This window comes from Oryza brachyantha, chromosome 5 (genome assembly GCF_000231095.2).
Source record: "Oryza brachyantha chromosome 5, ObraRS2, whole genome shotgun sequence".
Lineage (NCBI taxonomy): Eukaryota > Viridiplantae > Streptophyta > Magnoliopsida > Poales > Poaceae > Oryza > Oryza brachyantha.
This window is the reverse complement of record NC_023167.2, coordinates 15,941,290-15,959,583: the sequence shown is the minus strand read 5'-3', so window position 1 is coordinate 15,959,583 and position 18,294 is coordinate 15,941,290. Positions and strand designations below refer to the sequence as shown.

Below are 18,294 nucleotides of genomic sequence, written 5' to 3'. Positions count from 1 at the left end.
TGGCCACCATGTCACCCTCCTTTTGCCACATCACCCAAATTCATTACTAAAATCTTGTCCCTTTTCTCATTAGTACTAACACATAAGTGATGTCCGGATTAGGTCGCATAAGTCGGAGTACAACCCAGTTTAAAATATATTACTGAGTGGATTGTTGCTGTAGATTATGTACTTCATTATAGTGATATGCTAAAGAAGTGGACTAATTAATACAGTAGAATATTTTTTTAAAAAACATATTTTTACATGCATGAAGTAAATAATCCGGTACTATAATCTGACTAATTAGTTGAAGAAAAAGCATAACATAAATTGTAACCATGTTGCTCCAGGATTAAAACACAGAAGTAGAGAAAAATACGCATTAATTTTCAGTAGTAAAAATACTCTGTTTCATATTTGGAAAATCCTAATAACCTAAGCGCATCAATCGCACGGTACTACTTGTTCATTAATACTACATGCGTTAATCGCAAAAATCCCAAAAAGGACAGAATTTTTTTACCATCCATTTCTACTGCTGACGTGGAATACACGGCGTGGAGCCGTTATACCTAACGGCGGCAGCGTCAGCACCGTCAGGGAGGGAGACGATATTAAAGGCGAGCCGCGTCGTGTGGTGTGAGGCGAAGGAAGAGAGAAAAAACTGTTTCTTTGCGAAGGAGGAGGAGGAAGAGGGGGGAGAGGAGGAGTAAGAACACCCCCAATTTCTCTCGCCCTAAACCCTAATCCAGTTCGATTCGCTCCCGCGGCCTCCAAGATCGACGCTTCCGGGCGCTCCGCCGGTCGGAGGAGCTGCGCGGGGCTCGATTCCGTGGCGAAAGCCACGGGCTTTTTTTTGGGGAGGCTAGGAAACAGCCTGTCCGGTTGCTCGCCGGCGTCGGATCCGGCCGTGCGGCGGCGAAAGGTTGGCTCTCGGGGAGGGTTTGGTTCGGCCTCCTCGCGGCCGGTTTTGTTCTGCTTGAGTTGGGTGGCGGTGACTGAGCCGGTGCGTGCCTGCCTCTCTTTCTCGCTTCTTGATTTGAGCTCCCCCTGTTGTTCGCAATTTTTGCCGGTGATTTTAAATGCATGGTGTTCGTCATTCAATTTCTCCCGTATTTTCGCCTGATTTGTGCTCTTATTTCTCACTGCCGTGGTGGTTCTTGTTCTGTTTCAGTCAGACGGTTGCGTCGGGCTGCTTCTGCTGCTGCCATTTGCGTGAGCCATTCGGAGAGGCTGAGGAGGAGGAGGAGCAGCAGCAGCTTGGCATTTTCTGTTGCGAGGTAGCGCCCCATTTGCCCGGGCAATCTTGCGGGGCGTTCGATCCGCTGGGGGTGGCGCAAAGGGCGTGACATTTCGGTTTGTTCGATGCATCCCAAGGCCCGAATCCACGCCGACCCGCTGCTGGAGGTCGACCAGTTCGACCGGCTGCCGGATTCGCTCGTCCTGGTGATCCTCAACAATGTCGAGGACGTGCGGTCGCTTGGTCGGTGCTCCGCCGTGTCGAAGCGGTTCTACGGGCTGGTCCCCCTCGTCCATGATGTGTATGTCAAGATCGACCGCGTCGTCACGGTCGATGGAGACGCCGAGGACATGCTCAACCTGTCGGCGCCGAAGCCCCGGAACATCCTCTCGCACTTCCTGAAGATGATGCTGTTCACGATCATCAAGCCGTTCCACGGCATGCGCGGCCCCAACGGCGCCGGGCGGCCGCTCTTCCCGCAGCTCGCGCAGCACTCGCCGGCGCAGGTGCTGCACAACTTCACGCACATCCGGAGCCTTCGGATCGAGCTACCCTCGGGGGATGTGGGGACGGAGGACGGTGTTCTGCTGAAATGGCGCGCGGAGTATGGGAGTACGCTTCAGAATTGTGTGATTCTTGGGGGTACTCAGGTCGACCGCAAGCCTGTTGGTGCAGAGCATGAGCTATATTCAGAAGACAATGGAAGCATGCCAGAATCCTTCTATACCAATGGTGGTTTGAAACTCCGTGTCGTGTGGACAATCAGCTCTCTGATTGCGGCATCGACGAGACATTACCTTCTCCGGTCAATTATCAAGGATCACCCTACTCTTACAAGCTTGGTACTGACAGATGCTGATGGCCAGGGCACATTGAGCATGGGAGCAGAGCAGCTTAAGGAATTTAGAGAAAACCAGTTGTCCGCCTCGGCATGTTCTAACAGGACTCAGGTCCCAGCATGCAACATGAAGCTCAAATACGCTCCGTATCTCGAACTTCCTGGCGGCATTGCATTGCAAGGTGCCACATTGGTTGCTATCAAGCCCTCAACCAGCAACGGCACTCATACTAGCCGTAAGGAATCAGACGCATTCATCTCTGGAGCATTTGATGGACCGTTCAAGTTCGCTGTGAAGGCGCTGATGAAGAGGCGAACTTACCTTTTGGAGATGAACGGCTTCTAGATATCTTGTGTTATTACTGGGCACCTAGTTTGTTGGTTCAGGCAGTCATCTAGTTACTTAAACCTGTGGTCTGTGTAATAGGTTGTGCTTGCTGTCTGTTGTGTTAGCTCTTTGTACAGTGGTGACATTCTGTTGGTTATATGGAAATCATATCAAGTTAGTGCATCTTTCTCATTGTTCTCCCAGTCCCATGTGATAATGTTATGGAACTATCATCATGCAAACTGATTGTTTAGTATTCTTTTTGTCCCTCTACCACTGGTCTTTATTTTACTTCTACAGAGGATGATGTCTGAAATGGCAATGCTTAACTATTACAATAAAACCTATACATATCATTTCTATTTTTCTGTTGGTGTCCTCTTGCCATTGAGATAAAGTTGGTGTTTCCTTGCATCTGCATGTTGAGACTGAGAGTCGTATTGCATTCAAACTGTTGCGCGCGTATGTTCCTACCACTCTAATGCGTGTATGTTCCTACCACTCTAATCATGGATAAGATAAATTAATTCATGTACAACTTATTCTTGCTTTGCCAGGGAAATGGTTGGAAGAAGTTCCATACACAGAGGTTGCTGTTAGCCTTGAAAAAGAGATGGCCAGATTCTCCTTCTAGGTACATGACATTCATTTTGGGATTGTGAAATGAAAACGACCAATCTGATGCTGACAATTTGTGCAGGATAACAGCTGCCATTTTATTTTGATTAGCGTAATCATTTTGCTCGTTTTAATATATGCTGATTCCTGTTACAGATGTGAGGTTGCTTTTCTGAAGTTGACTTTGCTAGTTGATTAGCACTCCACTTAGTTCTACACTTATCTCTTTAGGCTTCTCTCATACATTTATCTTTCTGCCTTGTCAAATATACTACAGTTCAGTATAATCCTTGATGTTAATGGCAAGATACAGATTCAGTCCTACCTCCATGAGATTTGGGCTGTGATCAGGTTCTTGTAAACTTGAAACACAGAAAAAAAAAAACTGGTTCTTGCAAGAATGCTTCAGAAGATGTCAACTTGGGACATCCATTATTAGGCACAGCATCAACAGCTTGATCATTGTTGCTATTAATAATTAAGATGTTTTAAAGACTCAGATCTTTCATGGGTCACTCATAAGGTGGGGCTCTAAAGTAATTCCTTGGACATTTATTGCACTTGAACTTAGCTGGCATTAGTACTTCCGATTACTAAGCTAAAAACGATTGGGAGTATGGAGAATCTTTGGATAATGTACATGTTTGCTGTCTCAACTCTAGAGCGTGTATTCCTTTAATTAAATTGCACATTTGCGCGTTAACATCTTATACAATTAGTGCAGATCAAGTTGCAAATATTTTGTCTCATGGGTTATTAAATTGGTAATAGTGATTTCCATGTCTAGGTCAATGGATTGAGAGGTCCTTCGAAAATAAAACAGATAGCTGGTATATGATCGTTCTTCTATGCTCAGTTTGATTTAGTTTATGCAGATCAACGGTGAAGTATACGTCAACTTGAGCTTTGGAAAAGGAGAGAACTTTTCCATGTAATTCCTCACTGCTGAGTGCTGACCATAGAGAACTTGGGAGGTGCATGTATTGCCCATCTTTGACCTGCAATGGTTAGTTCAATTATAAAGTAAATCTGAAGTTCATAATAATTTAAGAATAAACAAACTATCTACCTCATTGCCATTACATTTCTTACTAAAACAACCGAGATGCACACGCAGAAGTTAGTGCTGTTATGCTGAAAGTTCCTAAATTTCAGTTTTCAGAGAAATCCCCATCTAGTTATAGCTGAAAGTTCTTGAATCAAATCAAAGAATGGTGTCCTTTTAGGTTGTAGTTCACCATTTTCCCTCTTGTTCCTTACATGATTTTCCTTTAATTGAAGTTGGGCATAAAAGAAGCAAATTATTGAATTACTTTTTGTGTAAGTATCATTTGAAACAAATAGTACATGTAAAAGGCAGAAGGCATGAACTTCTAGAAAAGAAAATCTTAAACAATGTTCTTTATGCAAATCTATGAGCTTCCAGAAGCTGCTTACCAGCATAAAACAGCAGAAGGTTGGTTCAAACAGCCTAGAATGGTGCCATTTTGTAGGGTAACCCACCCCAGGAAAGGGCTCCCAAAACAATAAAGGTTCATCTTAGGACTGAACTGGTGAGTGGTGACTTCCTGAAGAACTAACCTAAAAAACAAAACTCACATCACTCTACAATTGTTCTGTTGCCCCTGTTTGATTATGAGACTCTTCTTATTAACACAGTGATGATTTTTTTTTAACAGGCACTTGTTCTTGGTAGATTAAGTTGGTTTTACTCTCCTGTGTATCAGCAGCAAGCTGCAGTTCCATGAAGAAAGCTGGAGATTATAGGAGAAGCTTCTCCTATGGATAAAAACTGTTAAAGGTTCACCACTTGCAGTGAAATCTTTATATATGATACTATGCTGTTATCTCGTTGCCACGCAATCTCCATTGACCATATCTCTGATGAAGGTTCATGTGCAGATCAGTCGATGCAAGCTCTACACATCTGACAGATGGGAGAGCGGAACTGCACGTTGACGTGCTCCGTTTCTGAAGCTCTGATTCGTTCTTAGCCATCCAGCTCCAGAAATTTAGAGTATGTGTATGACCTGATCAGAGTACAAGATGAGTCAGATTAATGATAATTTAATCGTAACATACTCTTTTAATTTTTTTTTTCTTCTTGCTTAAACTAAGAACATGATGCTTAAACTAATCGTGATGTATCTGATTAAGACTGTACTTTAACAGGAACTTAGTCAACTCCCTCGCTCATTAGAGAAACAAATCCTCTTCTTATATTAAACAATTTGGTAAATAGCAATAGTTTCTTCTGTGTAAAATTGTTTTATGTATACTAATGCCCACAGAGAAACAAAACTAATATTTCTAGTTCTTCCGAATAAACTTGAGGCATGATAAAATTGACAGTGAACCTGGCCGGCACCACGCATCTGAAAACGAAAGGAATTTTTTTTATTAAATAAACCTTTTTAGCAATCGGGCAAAATTTTTCTAAAACAGAACCTTTTGGCCACGCCAGCGTTGGTCACGTGGCAAGCCACGCAGCTTAGTCGGCGTAGCATGTCGTGGCAAGCTATTTCATCACGCTAATGTTGATGGCGTGGCCAAAAGGTTTATACGGTGAAAATATTTTAAAAAATTATTTATTAAAAAAGTTTAAAAAATAAAAAAAATCAAACGAAAGTGGCAGACACGTGGACCTGCTTGGCGCTCGGCCTGGAGGCTTGGCGCGGCCGGCCCACTCACTCGGGCAAGCGCGGGCTGGAGACGCGCGCGTGCAGCCTGCGGACGTGGGTGCGGCTAGATTTATTTGTAGTAGAGATTAGATTTTGAACTGCGCCCCAAGAAATCCCGGCCGAGCCGAAGGACGCGTGTGCCCTAGCTAGGTCAGCGACGGAGAACTACTTACTGCGAAGAGGAATTCGAGGAAGAAGAAGAAGAAGAAGCTCTCCGACGACCACCATGTCCTTCCGGGCCGCCATCGGTTCCCTTCTCGCCCGTGGGATGAGGTTCTCGCCACGCCGGATCCTCCGCCTCCGCGCGCAGGCGGATCCGTCGTTGACGCGGAGGGATCTCGCCATTGTCGGCGGTGCTGCATCCGTAGCCACGGCCGCGCTGCTCGGATTCGCCACGTTCGTGTGTTCCAACAAGAAGTACACGCTGGGTCCACTAGGTATGAATTATTGGGAGAATCCGCTTCAGATCGATCCTTCCTCCTTGTTCGATCTGGACCTAACCTAATTAACCCATGCCATGCCCTATACCTGCAGCTCCCTTCGAGGTGGAGGAATTTGGTAAGGAGGCCAGGTTTGAGGGCTGGGCGCAGCGGAGACCTGGAATTCCGTGCATCCGTAATGGAGAGATTGAGATTCTGGAACCTCGTCACCTCGACACTTCGCCTGGTACATACATTTTCAATGGAGGTGTCACTGACGACGAGGCTGTAATATAATTTTCCCTAACTCGATCGATCTCTGCCAAAAGTATTGATGGTCCTTGAATCGCTGACTGGAAACCTAATCTTGTTTCGGACACTGGTAGATCAGATTGTGTTATACTGTTTTAATTTATTCCATCGTTCTACTTTAGAAATTGCTGATTACTCAATTCAATTTTCGATTGATGATAGATGCTGAATACCCAAACTAGTAGCAGTTGCACCATAGAGGCACTGAACGCAGAACTGCTGATTAGTGATTAATGTTAAGAACAATATGCGTGTTTCTTCAGTCTAACTTTCAAGCAAGTGCAGCCAAATAAATAAATAGTCATTCAATTTCCACCAAGTGATTAGCTGCTGTATTGGTCATTGATGATGCAGCTAATACGTCATTGCTCTTTGCAATTTGTAGATAGCTATATCGGTAATTGTTCCGCACAATAACTTTTTGTTATATATGCACTGACTGGATAGTTGTGTTAGAACATAATGTCTCTATCACATGATGTGCTTTTTTTGGCAACAAAATAACCTTTGGTCAGTTCATCTTACATGCATTTTTTCCTGTTCTGAATGTTTTGTATCTTTTAGCATCTTTGGATGAGAACACTGTAGGCAGTGAGCTCAGAACAGATGATTAATTGCTGTTAACTCGAACAAAAATTGCTTGTTTCTGCAAACGTAGCCAAAAGTCATTCAATTTCCACCAAGTGCTTTGCTGGTGTGTCGGTCATTCATGAAGCAGCTAATATTTCCACCATGTAATTTGTATCTTGCTATCTCGATGATTGGTTCGCGCACTAATTAGTGCTCTTTAATTTCATGAAATATGCACTAATTGGAGAATTGTGTTAGAACACAATGCCTGTCACATATTGTGTGTGTGTGTTTTGCAACAAAATAAGCTTGGTCGTTTCCTCTTATGTCGTTTTCTGGTTTTAGCTGCACATGCATTTTTCTTTTCTCTTTCGAAAGTGTTGTAACTTTTAGCATCTTTGGATGAGAACAGAAGAACAGGGAGCTAGCTGCGAAGCGTGCAGGAGGAAAGCCTTGAAGCAGCCAGCAGCTAGACGGTGAAGATGAGACGAGGAGGCAGGCGCTGGATCTGATGCCCGGCCTACTATGGTCTAAAAAATAATATTTATTAGTATTATGGACTTATTAGTATTAGTTTAGTACTATAATGTTTTTATATTGTGGCCATATAATAATAGATATATTGGTTTATTTATACATATTTTATCAATTTATGATGATCTATATTAAAAAAAATAAATGTTATGTGTATCGCATCTCTTAAAAAAATTTAAATGTTATGAGCATACATCTTTGTGATTTTTGACACCTTAGAGACTCATTTAACTTTATCTATACTCCTATAAAGAACTTTATCTATACTCCTATAAAGATGAGTAGTTGCGATGCTGGGTCGTGGTGAATCTATCATCTGCCCCGCCACCAACCCTCCTATTTTTAATAAATAACTAATATATATATATATATATATATATTATTTTTATTAACTCTAATTTAATAACATGTTGATGATATTTTTTAAATAAAATTTTATTGCAACGCATGGTCGATATGCTTTCCTATGAAAAATAAGCGCTTATTATACATTTGTTGATGTAAAATTCGCATAACACGCAAAGGTCTAGGAGATAGGCTTAAATCCAGTGCAAATCCTAAACAATCGGATTCAGGCTTGCTAGTTGATTTGACATCGAAAGACAAAAAGAATTAAATCAAACAACCGATCAACAAGCTGATTATCCTATGAGCAATCGACAATGAGTGCGAACTTGTAAGGTCATCTATTACAACCAACTAATAATCAATTGAGATATATAAAATATCTAACATAGCTCACCATGAGTAATCTTGATAGGTCGCGTTGTCCAAACCAATGAAGCATCAGATTACAATATATAAAATATCTAACCTAGCTCACCATGAGTAATCTTAAGGCTAGTCTTAATGTTTGGTTTCACTATATGGTTTCTAAAACAGCTAACTTGATGAAATGATGCATGAAACAACTACTCACAGTGCAACGTTTTATTGTACTATTTATAAATCTAAATAAAGCATTTAATTACTGCTAAAAGTTTGATTGCATGCAGAGAGTGTCTGATTAATATGAAATGCGTTACCGATGACTTGGTAACTGTGCCTAAAGATTTTATGGCCATAAAACTAATTCACTCTCTCTTTATAATTTCATGCAAATATTCTCTTTTGTATTGATGTATCACTTAATTAACGTGCATGGCCTAACAGCCATAGGTCGGCCCGAACCGCAGAATTGATGACCAATGAGGAACCGATTAGTGGCCCACAGCCACATGGACCTAATTATTTGCAAGCTGCGCCTGGGACGTCGAGCAAAAACAAGCTTCAACCCCCAGCTCTGTTCGGCCGTGAGATATTGGCGAACCCTAGAATCGAATCGGTCGGCGGCGGAGAAATTGCTCGCCAAGAGGAAACCGAGGAGGCGGACGAAGAAGAAGAAGAAGGAGCTCTCCGGTGGCGACCATGTCCTTCCGGGCCATCGGTTCCCTTCTCACACGGAGGGGGGGGGGGGGGGGGGTTCTCGCCACGCGCGATCGTCTCCCGGGCAGCGCCGCCCGCTTTCCACTCCCCGGTGGGGTGAATCTCCCTTCGTCTCACCCGATCGATTCTCTTCCGTGCACTCGCGGCTCATGTTTCTTGTCTCGATACAGAGGGACGGCGCCGTTGGTGGTGCTGCTGCATCTGCTGCTGCGGCTGCGTTGGCTGGACTGGCCACACTTCTGTATTTCAACAAGAACACAGAGATTAATCCAGCAGGTATGAACTGGAATCTACCTCACATTCTTTCTCGTTGCTTGCTCCGGCTATTCCTCGATCGAACTCTGTCCGCAGCAGCAGCAGCGGCAGCAGCTGGCGACTCAGGCAGAGAGGCCGTGAAGAAGAAGCCCTACCTCAGCAAAGAAGCGGCCATGGAGGCAGGGTTCGTCGACGAAGACGGCAAGGTCATGTGGGGAGCCTACCTCGAGTACGTCGACCACGGGACGACTCTCCGCGAGCAGGAGGAGTCCGCCAGGAAGGTGAGGGAGTGGGAAGAGGCCGTGGAGGTCGACGAGGCCGCCATGAGGGCCAGGTTCGAGCGCTGGATGGAGGAGCACGGCCGCTCGTACGCCACCGAGGAGGAGAAGGCTCGCCGCTACAGGGTATTCAGGGAGAACACCATCTACGCGGACAAGGCCAACGCGGTGGAGCCGAGGAGAATCCGGTACGGACCTAACGGATACTCGGACTGGACCCATAAAGAGGTCACTGAGCTTCTGGATCCCCATCCTGATCATGCCTTCGACTGGGAGAGCTACATCGATGAACTCAACACCATGCCTGCCTGTGGTACCTACTTTTTCAATGGAGGTTTCTCTACGAATGAGGCCGTCATGAAGGTATATTTCCCTAACTCGATCGATGTCCGACAAAGTATTGCTGACAAGTAATTTTACCGTTCGAAAAGATACTAAGAGGTACCACTGTTTTTCTATGTAAAAATTGGTAAGATATTAAGAGGTATCAAATTTTACATACAAAACAGTGGTACCTCATGGTACCTACTCAAGGATGGAAAAAAAAAATACTCATTGCTGTTCTTAACCAACAAAATGTGCATCGCTGACGGAAGCAGTTTTTAAGCACACAGGTGTATGTACACCCGTTGTTTGCATGTCATCTAAATAGTCACAAAAAATTATAAAAAATTTAACAAGATAGTTTAATATGTGTTATATCACTCCACCAACATGCAAGTTTAAATTTAACTTCTACAAATTGTAGAAAAATAACAAAAACAATTATAAATATGCGTATACTTAGTTTTAGTTTTTTTTTTTGCTACAACTCATATAAGTTGAATTTAAACTTGCATGTTTGTGGAGTAATATAAATCATATTAATCTATTTTGTCAATTTTTTAATATTTTTTATGACTATTTAGATGACATGCGAGCACACGCACACATACACACGGGTGTACCGTGTGCTAAAAACTATTTCCCCGTCGCTGACTGGAAAATCTGATCCTATTTCGGACACTGGTAGATTAATCAGATCGTGTTATACTGTTATTCTCATCGTTCTACTTTAGAATTGGCCAATTAATTACCCAATTCGATTTTCAGTTGGTAATAGATGCTGAGTACCCAAACTAGTCATCGTGCGGCATAACCAAAGTAGCAGTTGCACCATAGATCGAAGCACTGAACGCAGAACTGCTGATTACTGTTAACATGAACAGAAATGCGTGTCTCTTCAGTCTAACTTTCAAGCAAGTGCAGCCAAATAGTAGTTATTCAATTTCCACAGTGTGATTAGCTGCTGTATTGGTCATTCATGATGCGGCTAATACGTCATTGCTCTTTGCAATTTATATCTAGCTATCTCGGTAATCGTTCCGCACAATATATATATATATTTTGGTAATATATGCGCTGACTGGAGAATTTGTGTTAGAACACAATGCCTATCACATATTGTGTTTTCCTTTTTGCAACAAAATAAGCTTGGCCGTTTCCTCTTAACGTTTTCTGGATTTAACTGCACATGCATTTTATTTTTTGTTTCGAAAATGCTGTAACTTTTGGCATCTTTGTATGAGTACAGAAGAACAGGGAGCTTGCTGCGAAGCGTGCAGGAAGAAAGCCTGAAGCAGCCAGCAGCTAGACGGTGAAGATGAGACGAGGAGGCAGCGGTGGATCTGATGCCCGGCCTACCATGGTCTAGAAAATAATATTTATTAGTATTATGAACTTATAAGTTTATTAGTTTAGTACTCTAAAAGAAAGAAAGAAATTAACCAGCTACACATCCCTCGTCTTACTTAAATTCCCGTTTAAAAGGCACTTGTTCTTGGTAGATTTAAGTTTCGTTGTACTCTCTAAATCTGCAGCCAGCTGCAGTACCATGAAGAAAGCTGGAGACTATAGGAGAAACTTCTCCTATGGATCAAAACTGTTAAAATTCACCACTTGCAGTGAAAACTTTATATGATATTATACTGCATTGACCATATCTATGATGAAGGTTCATATGCTGATCAGTCGATGCAAGTTCCAGAAATCTGATAGATGGGAGAGCGAACCTACATGTTGACGTGCTTGAAACTACATGTTGACATGCTCAGTCTATTGTTTGTTCTTAGGGCCTTTTATCTTTTTCACTCGTACTTATGCTTATAAGTTAAAATTTAATTATCTTTTTTAACCTTAAATTTATGATTGATTTTAAGTTTTTTATTATAGTTTATTTTTCAGTCTTTGCTTTGCTTATAGATCACTAAGAACAAGTTTCATTCATACATTATTTTTTGTCCGTAAATATGGCATTTGGTTTTTTCTTGAAAAAATTAAATGATCACCCACTTATCCATCCAGCTCCAGAAATTCCTACCCCCATATTTTTCCTTTTATTTAGGCTTGTAAGCCAAAATATATAATCTTAAATTTAAAGTTGATTTTACAGATGATTCATTATAATTTATTTTCTAGTCAAAACTTTTAGATTACTAAGAAAACGTATATACAAGTTTTATTCATAAATTATTTTTCACTTGTAAATATATTGATAAAGTCAATCAATCCCTCGTAGTGTGAATCAATCCCTCATATGTTGAATGACCTGATGAAAGTACAAGGTGAGTCAGATTAATGATAATTTAGTCGTATCATACACTGATTTCATTTCTTGCTTAAACTAAGAACATGATGCTTAAACCAACCGCGTGATATATCTGGTTAAGACTGTAGCTTAATAGGAGCTTACTCAACTCCCCCGCTGATTAGAGAAACAAATTTACTTTGTATATTAAACAATTTGGTATATAGCCACAATTTCTTTAGCGTAAAATTTGGTTTATGTCTTACTAATGCGCACAGAGAAACAAAACTAATATTCTAGTTCTTCCGGATAGATAAACTTGAGACATGATAAAATTGACAGTGATGAAATTGCCTGCTTGACTCTTCGAGGCTATAAAAACAATGGGTTATATATCTCTTTTAGTGCACCTCACATGAAGCAAAAGAAGAGAGCGAGTTCTAGCTCTTCCTGAAATGAAACTCTGAGTACTGGAAAAACGTCAAACAATGCTAGACGACGGCACAAGCAGTGGTGAAGTTGTTTTAATCTATCCATCCCATTTCGCCAATTTTTTTTTTGCCACTAAAAATAGTCATCAAAGCACTCCCCCAGGCCATGATATTGTCTTTTTACATGTAACGAGTTCTTGAACAAACTAATGTGCAATATCGTCAATTCTGATGGCCGGCCTTAGCAACCTTCCGGCGAAGCTGCTGTCTTCAGGTCTCGAGCACGCATGCACTGGATCCACCTCCTTACAAGCCACAAAACTTGGGGAACATGAGGGCCAGTCCATGCTTCAGTTCCAGGTAAATTATCTGTACTTGCCTAGCTCCATTTTTTTCTTGAGTGCCTTCTGTCCGTGGTATATGAACGAGTCAATGATGCCGGAAACAGTGAAAACCCCTGGGGATAAACCGCAGACAAAAGTTAATTGATTACTTGTTCAGACAGCTAATTCCTCAAATTGTTCACCATTAAACAATCTTATTAAACCTGGTAGAATAAGAATACTCAGTGAATTGTTCAAGAGTTAGAAGAATGTGTTAGTGAAGACTGAAGAGATAGCACTGTTTATTGCAATAGAGAGAAAAAACACAGGATTAATTTAACTTGTTCAAAAAAAATAGAGGTCATGTTCGTACCTCCCACTATAGCACATAGGTTCGTAAGATAGTGGAGTAGGGATCTATTTTCTTCTGTGAATATTACCTGTACAAACATAAGGTGGACAACTGAGTTATAATTCATTCTTTGTGGATCACGAACTTAAAGAGCTAAAAAAGAGTACCTTTCAATTTGATAAAAATCAGATTGGATTACAGTTATATTGTTAAAATATTAATCTGCATAGAGTTATACATACGAATTCTTTTCGAGTATATGCACTGTCCATTTTTTTCAAGTGTTGTGCACATGCACAGATTTTTGGGAGCCATTCAGCCAAAAAATAAGATACAAGGATAAAACCAAATTTTATGATAGGATGCTCCTAGCAGATCAACGAACTGATTCTTTTAACAATAGACCAGTAAAACTAGTTTTAGAAACTTTCCATGACCTAAAGCCTACAAAACCCAGTTTGAGCCTGCAATTCCACATGCATTCAGTTTCAGAATAGATAAGAGAGAAAAATAAAGTTATTCTAGAATTCTCCCGTGTCCAAAGTAATTAAATGGTACTGAATGATAACAGATGGTGAATTTTGGGGCATTCTGCATGTGCAGTAAGAATGGACACTCCAACACAACCAGCCACTCAACAGATAAGCATTCCAACGCATATCCACAGGTTGGGTCATAAAAATAAAAATGAACATGATTATATAGAAATTGTACATGCATCATTTAACTCCGTCGTTACCTTTATAGGTGAGAAATCATAGAAGAAAAATACTCCAGGCTGGGGTTTGGGGCGAACATTCCCATCTCTAAAATGCTCAGTCACTGAGAACTGTGAATGCAAGTAACAATAAGATCACTAAGCTTGCCAAAAAAGAAAGTATAAATGTGATTCAATAAACTCCACCGACTTGGTTTGAATGAATCTTGCGCCCTCTTAAATCAGTGTAAATTGTAGGGACAACCTGGATAAGCAAAACACAGTAAGTTTTTCACGGAGTAATGGTTTGTGGCAGAAACAACTCATATATAGAAATATAAATATGTAAACATGGATAAAAAGAACTAACTTTTATGAAGTATTGGTATGTCCCATCTGATGCCGGTTGTGTCCATTGAGCACTGCATTCATGGAATTCATTAGGACTTGAGGGTACGAAGACAAATTGAAAAAATATATATAGCTACAAGAACAAGTGTGAGACTAGACTTTGTGCTCAATAACCTATAGCTATGGACTTACCCATTAAGGGGGTTAACAACTCCAGGGAATTCTGTCCCAAAGGACAGTTTGTTTATTTTGTGTGTGATCTGATATAATTATACAGACATATCAGAAATACTGAATACAAACACTTTAAGGAAAAGGATCGTTTATTTGAATTACTTACATTGAAGCCTTGCTCAAGTACTGACAGCTCAGGCACATTTATATTTGACTGATAAAATCCTTTGCCTGGAGCAAAGTGGAAGTTCCCTGCAACTTTGCTGACATCTAAAAAGCCATGTACATTACAACCTTCACCTTGTTGAGTTTTAACTCTTTCAACAAAATCCTCTCTGGTGCACTGTCAGACCCAAGGAAACAAATCAGGAGGAAGCAAATTCCAGCAGATAGTCAGCACTTTTCACTTTTTTCACTCATATAAAATAGCCACAACAGTTCATCGCTAGTATAGAAAGGGCAGAATATATGCACGAGGTGTCCAAGTGTATGTCAAGTCAATATGTCAAAAAATAGCCACACTTGTTGCTAGTATAGAAAGGGCAGAATATATGTACAAGTGACATCCAAGTATATGGCAGAGGCCATTTCTGTTGCTCTAACTGGTTAGGGCAGAGAAGGAAGGCAGATATGGGGCTGAGGAATAAAATCATTTCTCACAGACTTCCAGTAATAGTGGTTTCTTGAGAGATATATTAATTGAGTACCGAGTATGTTGCTATCTTCAACATTATTTTCCATGTAAATATTTTCCAAACTTAAACTTGGAAAACTAAAAGATGAATATATCTAGGAAAAACATACCAAAATAAGTAATATACCTGGTCAATTAGATCAGGATTTGTAAGGGCCCATCCTTTCTTTTTATATGCTTCCCTAACTTCATCACAAGAATTACAGCATTGTTCATCCGACTGAAGTCCAAATGGGTGGAAGTAGTCCAAAGTTAGAAAGTAACAAAGAATGAGGTAAGTTCAGAAAGCTGAAATCAGAGGTATAAACTAAATAAGTTCCCATGAGAAAAGGTTGTGCATACCTCCTCAGCACCATAACATGTGCCACAGTATTCTTCGCCTTTGCTAAGCCTTCCTCCATGTTTTTGCAATGGACTCTCTATCTATTAAAGGTAGCAACAAGGTAATGTTTTAAATGGATACTAGAGTACGTTTTCAGCATATTCTTAGTCCACAAATGCTTACATTGGTTATACACGATATGCTCACATTATATCCTCATGTAAAAAATAAGAAGGTATTTACAAATTAAATATTTAAGTGTTGAATTTCCACTTGTCTTTCAACAACTACAATGCTATCATTGTTGGAGAAGTACTAGATCACCAAGAATAATTTGCAATGACTCTCTAGTTCTATATTTTATTTTTATTTTTAATAAACTCGACCTCAAAGTGTAACTAAAGCAGTAATCACCAACCTTTGCTCCACCAATGCCTTCTTTTCTAGCCTCAATGACATTACCATGTGCGTCTAATCGTTTCTTTTCAATATCATGCCTCTACAAGAAACAATGGAAATGATAAGATGGACAAATTAAAACACAAGCTAAGAATTGGAAGAGGAGATAACATATGTGCGTACAATGTCATGATGCTGCTCTCCACTAATATCCACGGTATCAACACTGAGAAGGGTGCAGGGAACACTTGGAAAGGTTATATCGAACTGCAGAACAGTTTTAGTGTTAAATGTTAACAGCAAATATTCACACATAATAACCTAATTCAACAGATTGTAAGACAATAGCACGCAGAGTCCACATTTTAGACTTTAAACAATAGAAGTACAGCAAATGACTTGAATCTAGTTTAAGATTCAAATAAATACTAACATTGACCCGTAGCCTTTCTCCTCTTGATGTGTCAACGACCAGCTTAGTCTCTGTTGCTGAATAAAAATATGACCCTGCAAAAACATTTTATGAAAGAACCTTTTCACTACCACAATTTACTGAAAATAAACACTAACAAACTGGAACAAACAAAATGAGCATAAAAAAAATCGACAACAACTTTGAACCTCTCGTTCAGTCCATGCTGGCCCAATAATTTAACTAACAATAGAGCCTTTTGAACAAAAGACTTTACTCAACAAACAACTTGAAGATGAGATAATCCTTATCACGACCTAATTTCGCACGCATGATCCAAAATGCAAAGCCAACATCAGCACACACACAAAAAAGAGTCACGGATAAATCATGACAGCAGAATAAAAATCCTAATAACAGAAAAAAATTGATTCCTATCTCCCACATAACTGTCAGATGCAGGAACTAAACCAAAAGCTTTTTGAAACTTATCAGACATCTCACACAATCACACCCGAAAAGGAAAAAGAAAAAAAAAAAGCACCGAACATATATTACCCCTCGCAGCAATGTCCATCCTATGTCCACTAAATCTCGCATCTTTTAGTTCGTTACCCTCGACTCACTGCAAAACCAACATGTCTACTACCAAAAACAGGTCTACGCAAAAGGACATCTTCTTTTTTCTGGAAATTACCAAGCGTGCACGCACCGCCCCTCGAAATCCTCCGAGAATTCAAGCGGGCAGCAGCACGCGCACCGCGCCATTGAAATCGAAAACCTTACGCGTAATCCCCCATCAGCTACAAGGCACCGATCCCAAACAAACAGCTTCGAAATCCGACCTCCTTGAGAACCAGCGCCACGAAATTTCCAAGCCGCGGCGAGCCATTACAGCCGTGCATGCAGCGAGAGAGTAAAGCACGCGGAACAACGGGCGGTGGCTCGGCGGCCGGGCACTTACTGGTCTCGGAGACGAACAGCAGCAGCATGACGACGGAGGCGACGAGCGTGACGACGCCGCCGGAGAGCGTCCTCTTGTAGAAGTCCTCGTTCACCTTGGGGTACGCATCCAGCCCCTTGAGCTTCTGCAGGAACCCGTCCATCTCCCCTCCCCCTCCCCTCGACCACCACCAGCACCACCTCCGCCGCCGCCACCGCCACCGCCGCCGCCAAGCCCAAGCCCAAGCCCACCACACCACCTCCTCTCAGCCTCCAAGCGAGTCAAACCCTAGGCCACCGCTGCCCGGCCCGATCCGAGCTCCCGGGGGAGAGCTCACCCGCCGGCGCGGAGCCGAATCGGGGGTGGTTTGACCGGCGTGCGAGGAGGGGAGGGGGGGAGAGAAGATGATTACGAGGAGGAGGAGATGCGAAAGCGGCCGCGGTAATGGTGGGATTTAGGACAAATTTCTCGCGCACGCGAGCCACGTGGCGGCGCAGGATTGGCTGGGGGAGGCGGAGACGCGTCGGACCTCCGCCTACGTGGCAGGTCGGGTTCGGGTGGGAAGCTGTTGGGGTCGAACCGAACCAATTAACTCCGCACCCTTCACGAGGGCACGGCGATCATTAAAATGTAGTATATAAATAAATTAGCCGCTAAACATGTTGCAAACATAATACCAACTCCTATGAATACATTATTTGCTATCGACGTTAAAATAGAATCAAATTATTTGCTAAAATTGGGATAAATTAACACCTTCGTGTTTTCGCTTATGCTCGTGAAGCATAAGTTAAAATTTAAATTTTAGCTTTAAAATTAGAGTTATTTTGGGGATTTCGTATCGTGGTTTAATTTTTAGGCTTCGTATCGTAGTTTTATTCATAAATAATTTTTTAGTTACAAATATGTTATTTGGTTTTTTTGCAACAATGACCTCAAACTTGTTTCAATTTTTCCGAATTGTTACCGGTATCTAGTAATTGGCAAATTTAATTGTTTTGGCAATATTTTGTTAGGATCGAAATATTAAGTGTTGCAGGTGACAGGTTTGATTTTGGGAGTGCGAATTGTTGGTGACCAAACCATGTTAATGCAATATCATAATGTGCCAGGTGCGGACTCTGCTGGATGCTAGTAGAAGCCTAGAACC

The 18,294-nt window shown here is 41.4% G+C and overlaps 3 protein-coding genes across 3 annotated transcripts; 2 read left to right on the top strand and 1 right to left on the bottom strand.

The window, feature by feature from the left end:
• The first annotated feature begins 639 nt into the window (after nucleotides 1–639).
• Nucleotides 640–2,591, top strand: LOC102709280 (F-box protein At4g18380-like). Its single transcript, XM_006654511.3, has 2 exons — nucleotides 640–988; nucleotides 1,157–2,591. The coding sequence occupies exon 2, from the start codon at nucleotides 1,348–1,350 to the stop codon at nucleotides 2,404–2,406; it is 1,059 nt and encodes a 352-aa protein (XP_006654574.1). The 5' UTR covers nucleotides 640–988; nucleotides 1,157–1,347; the 3' UTR covers nucleotides 2,407–2,591.
• Nucleotides 2,592–5,761: 3,170 nt separating this feature from the next.
• LOC107304247 lies at nucleotides 5,762–11,589 on the top strand. The gene is made up of 6 exons (XM_015837476.2): nucleotides 5,762–6,124; nucleotides 6,222–6,394; nucleotides 8,736–9,038; nucleotides 9,118–9,223; nucleotides 9,299–9,843; nucleotides 11,054–11,589. Exons 1-6 carry the CDS (start codon nucleotides 5,914–5,916, stop codon nucleotides 11,111–11,113), a joined length of 1,398 nt encoding a protein of 465 aa, XP_015692962.2. The 5' UTR covers nucleotides 5,762–5,913; the 3' UTR covers nucleotides 11,114–11,589.
• Nucleotides 11,590–12,419: 830 nt separating this feature from the next.
• On the bottom strand, nucleotides 12,420–17,508 carry LOC102708998 (endoplasmic reticulum-Golgi intermediate compartment protein 3-like). The gene is made up of 13 exons (XM_006654510.3): nucleotides 17,166–17,508; nucleotides 16,223–16,296; nucleotides 15,973–16,056; nucleotides 15,809–15,889; nucleotides 15,411–15,491; nucleotides 15,196–15,288; nucleotides 14,541–14,717; nucleotides 14,393–14,460; nucleotides 14,220–14,271; nucleotides 14,061–14,114; nucleotides 13,892–13,981; nucleotides 13,174–13,240; nucleotides 12,420–12,934 (listed from the first exon to the last, which is right to left on the bottom strand). The coding sequence occupies exons 1-13, from the start codon at nucleotides 17,305–17,307 to the stop codon at nucleotides 12,843–12,845; spliced, it is 1,155 nt and encodes a 384-aa protein (XP_006654573.1). The 5' UTR covers nucleotides 17,308–17,508; the 3' UTR covers nucleotides 12,420–12,842.
• Nucleotides 17,509–18,294: the final 786 nt, after the last annotated feature.